The sequence below is a fragment of the Manacus vitellinus genome, unplaced genomic scaffold (genome assembly GCF_001715985.3).
Source record: "Manacus vitellinus isolate BGI_N305 unplaced genomic scaffold, ASM171598v3 scaffold_43_pilon, whole genome shotgun sequence".
Taxonomy (NCBI): Eukaryota; Metazoa; Chordata; class Aves; order Passeriformes; family Pipridae; genus Manacus; species Manacus vitellinus.
In genome coordinates, this window is record NW_021940560.1 from 2,190,245 (window position 1) to 2,194,907 (window position 4,663).

The window sequence follows — 4,663 nt, forward strand, 5'->3', positions numbered from 1 at the left end:
CTAGACATCCAATAATGAAATTATTGCAATGATATATAATGCAATACATACCTGGTAAAATATCCTTTAATGTGGGGTGTGGTACAGTTGGAAAGCCGGTTAAAATACGCAGAGTCTTCGGATAAAATGTCATCAAGGTGAAAATTTTGCTCAGATCTGCACAGTTTCACGTGTGCCAGATGCATAATTTTCCTACTCAGTTCTCTGTGGTATTTTTTTTTTTTCCTCTCTCTCTCTCTCTCTCTCCCTCTCTCCCTCTCCTGTGTAATTATTTTTTATAAACTGGTATTATAAATAGAAATATACATTCAAAATATATGGAAAAGTGAGTTACTACATTAAATTTGCATGTATCGATCCATCCCTTTCCCCTGCACAGTAATAGAAAATACTATTTTGCCTTGAACTTCATATTTGACAGTGAAATGCCACTAAAGTATTTACCAAAAAGTCCATCTAGTCAAATTGTGAAACAAAATGAACCAAGTGAAAACTTTACATTTCCTTTAGAAAAAAATTACAAGAATTTTGTTTCCTAGCTATGAATCTTTAACTTTTTTTTTTTAGACACAAAGTTGCATTTATTTGTACAAGATACAAAATGTAAACATGGCAAAATAAATAGTTTAAACAAGTGATGCAGGATCCCATGTCATGCTCATGATCCCATTAAAGAATTATTTTTTTAATCCATTCAGTTGCAAATTCAAGTGCAAAAGCATGATGATGAATATCTACTATTCAAGTAACAGAAATAATATTGATGATACAAATAAACTATTTTACAAGGTAGTGATTTTCCCAAATTTTACAAAATTTACATTATATATCGACTTAATACACGATATAATCCGAGTCCATTTAGGTCTGTCTGAGTTCTCTGTGATCCACAGAGTGCTGTGGTTTGCATTCAGGTGGAATTAAATCACCACCCCAGGGGCACAGGTGGAGACACTGGGGGGAGGTTATGTCACTTCCATGGCTACTGTGGTCTCTGCTATGCCGTTCAAGCCCAGGCGTTCTGGCTCGTGGTTCTCCCTGCAAGGGAACAGAATTCCAGGGTTACAGCCAGAAAATGAGGATTCCCTCAGTTTGAATCGTTTCTTTCCTCTGCTGTGTGTTTCTCCCTGGAGCAGGGAGAAGCTTTAACACACACGCTGCAAACGTGATTTAAAAGGAAATACTGGCTTTCAACACAGCTGCTGTTACCCCACTGACAGTGCACCCCTCCTACAAGATCAGTGCCTTTAAGTGTCAACTACCAGCCTAAATGATGGATAAGAGCACTAAATAGTACTAAAAAGTCTCCTGAAGGAACAAAGTCAAGATATACCAGGAAAACTCAGCATCAGTTTCTCTGTCAGTGAACAAAGTGTTATAATTCCCCCTCGAGTGCAAGAAATCTTAATTTTTTTTCTAATCATTTACTAAGACCCATTTTTTCCTTTTCCAGTTCATAGACAAATGTGGCTTTGTTTCTTTAAATAGCAGAGACTTGAAACAAACCCCAAGTACTCCCATTTTCAGACAACTTGGCCAACTGCAAGCTCCTGCTACTGCTATGAAACATCTTCTGAGTATCCTAAAATAACAGTGCTGCTGTTCAGTGAGAATAAACATCTCCTGAAGGTCTTTTCCAACCTAAACAATTGTATGATTCTGTGATTTTATCTATCTATGTAAGATGCAGTTTTCTGGTTTGTATGTTACATAAATATATAACACACATATCCATATATTTAGATAAAAAAGGTATGTGCCAGCCTGTATCTTACAAAATGGGTTCCCAAAGTTATGGAGAGAATGTGTGCAGAGTTTGACAGAATCTACATGGAAGTGCTGCACGAGAAGGCACAAATTAAAATGGCTAAAACTGCCATTAAAGAGGCCATTTCAGACACAGTAAAAGTTAACCAAAACTACTGGTGCCTAAAACCAGTGCAAATTATTTGGGGGGTTAATCTGCCTAATGAGCTCTCGTGGTTTGGCCACGCTGGAGGTGCTGAGGGCGTTCTGGGAAGTCTCTTAGGGGGAGGAACAATGTTCTCTAGTGCTGAGTTGGGCATGGAGAGAACACAATCTCAAGCTGCACCAAGGGCAGTTCAGGTGGGACATCAGGAGGAATTTCTTCCTGGAAAGGGTTGTCAAGCGCTGGAACCCAGGCAGGTTTGGAGTCCCCATCCCTGGAGGTGTCCCAGGAAGGCCTGGCTGTGGCACTCAGTGCTCTGGGCTGGGGAACAAGGTGGGCATCAGGCACAGGGGGGACTCTGATCTTGGAGAGAGGACACAGCCTCAAAGCTGCACCAAGGGAAGTTCAGGCTGGACAGCAGGAGCAATTTCTCCATGGAAAGGGTTGTCAGGCATTGAAATCCAGGGAGGTTTGGAGTCCCCATCCCTGAAGGTGTTCAGGGAAGGACTGGATGTGGTACTCAGTGCTCTGGGCTGGGGGACAAGGTGGGATTGAGTACAGGATGGACTCTATGGGCTGAAAGAGAGGACACAACCTCAAAGCTGCACCAGGGGAAGTTCAGGCTGGACAGCAGGAGCAATTTCTTCACAGAAAGGGTTGTCAAGCACTGAAACTGCCCAGGGAGGTGGTGAAATCACCACCCCTGGAGGTGTCCTAGGAACGACAGGACGTGGCACAGGGTGGACTGGGAGGCCTTTTCCAACCTCAGCGCCTCAGTGATTCCACATGACTCAAGCAGCACAACCACAGCAGACCCACCCACGTGCCCCTGGCTCACCTTGCTATACTGCTGATGGCACTGCTGGGGGTCACCTTTGGCACTCTGTCCATGCTGGCAGCGACTGTGGCGAGTTTTAAGGCGGTGGGGGACGGCGCCGACGTCCGCGTGTTGATGTGCACGTTGACGGGGGACACGACGCTGACGTTGTTGAGGTGCACCGTGCTGGGCAGGCACGAATTGTTCATGGGCACAGCCTGGGGGCTGCTCGTGCACAGCGCTGGGATTAAGTGGTTTGTGGTGCTGTGGCCAACTGTCCTTACCAGCTGCACGGTGGAGATCCCTGGGCTGGATGATAAAGCCATGTTGGTGGAGTACAAGGTTCTGGAGGTTCCTGTTACGACAGAAACGTTGTTTATTAAACCAGGTGATGCTGTGAGTACGTCTGTCCCTGGGATAGTGCAACAATCCTGATTTCACAGTCACAAAATTTAGCTCTGGTGCCTAATCTTACAACCCTCAAAGCACTGCCCTCTTGGATGCAATCTCAGAGAATTACACACAGATGTCTCTCTCTCTCCCCCTTTCCTGGAGCTGTTCCAGTATATTGATTTTATTCAGTCGTGTTTTTTCTCCCTCTATTCATTTCATATTATCATTAACCCAGCCTGGCAGAAGGTCTATAAAACTAATCACTTCATTAGCTGCTAAAACAACAAATTACTCTAAAAGCCTTTTCTTTGTGCTGGCAGCCCAATGTCGAATCACATTTGCCTCTTGGCTACGTGGCCACGGCACCAGCACAACCAGCAGGAGGGGTGGGAGGAAGGCACTGAATGCCAATGCCTACACTTTTGCCTGAATTTGGGAAGAATCCTAAATGCAGTGAAACCCAAAACTTACAGTGAAGTCAAAAGAATTACCAGTAGCAGCTGGTTAGTAGGTTTTTGGCTGAACATCTGAGATAATGACCAAATAATTTATCAACATGGCCATTTCCTTCTCAAAGTGCTTCATGTTTAAGCAACTGATTTATTTTTTCATTACACATTCACACTGGTTTTAAGGTGCTGTCACAGTTTTGATGGTAACAGATTATTAAAAGACAAACCAAGGGAAAAATACCCAATGCTCCTCCAATGTAAAAGAGCATTTGGTAGCTTTATATCCATATTAACAACAGATGTTGGACAAGGCTCTCAGGATTAGTGGGATTCTTAGGGCAGTCCTGTGCAGGGCAAGGAGTTGGACTTGGATGATCTTTGTGAGTCCCTCCCAGCTCAGGATATTCTGTGATTCTGTGACACATGTCACTGCCCAAGAGTATTTCAGAGAATGCTACTTAAAACTATCACAATTAATATATTTGATTTTTTATTTATTAAATCAGCAATAAGATCAGTTGATAAGCAAGAACATTGATAAGCTGACATTCTTGGCTCATACTAGACAGGAGTTTTAAGCATCATCACCTGAAGGCTGGACAACACCATTGATATTGTTGTGGCTGGTGTTGGGTTCCTTGGTGCCCTCGCTGCGGCCGGGGGCAGGAGCACTGACCACTGCAGAGGCAGCAAAGTGGGCACTGGCTGAATCCAGGGTTTTGGACATACAGTCAGAGGTGCTGGAGCCCTGGGAGGGAAAAAAAAAAGAGGGGAAAAAAGTGGTTTTCATAATTACCTAAGTACAAAATGAAACAGTGTTAGGAATGCTCCAGTGCACAAATACCACCATGTAAATACAGACTTGTTCTACAGGTAACCTACTGCACTGAAACATGGAATATTTCTGTGTCACAAGACTGATGGGGAGCTGAACATCAGTGTCCAAAGGAGTGCTGGGCAAGTCCTGCCCAATCCAGCCACTCAGTGGCAAGAGCAGTTCTCAGCACAACAGAGCACTTGTCATGTGCTCCTCAGCCTGGAGGAGAGAAAGCTCTGGGGAGAGCTGAGAGCCCCTTGCAGGGCCTAAAGGGG

The 4,663-nt window shown here is 44.0% G+C and overlaps 1 protein-coding gene across 1 annotated transcript in view; it reads right to left on the reverse strand.

The window, feature by feature from the left end:
• Positions 1-226: 226 nt before the first annotated feature.
• EPC2 (enhancer of polycomb homolog 2) overlaps positions 227-4,663 on the reverse strand; it is a 23,975-nt gene continuing 19,538 nt past the window's right edge. The window contains exons 11-13 of the mRNA XM_008925666.3: positions 4,160-4,319; positions 2,748-3,081; positions 227-1,038 (exon numbers count right to left, since the gene is read on the reverse strand). Coding sequence (XP_008923914.2) covers positions 966-1,038; positions 2,748-3,081; positions 4,160-4,319 — 567 coding nt within the window. The 3' untranslated portion in view covers positions 227-965. The remainder of the gene's footprint in view (positions 1,039-2,747; positions 3,082-4,159; positions 4,320-4,663) is intronic.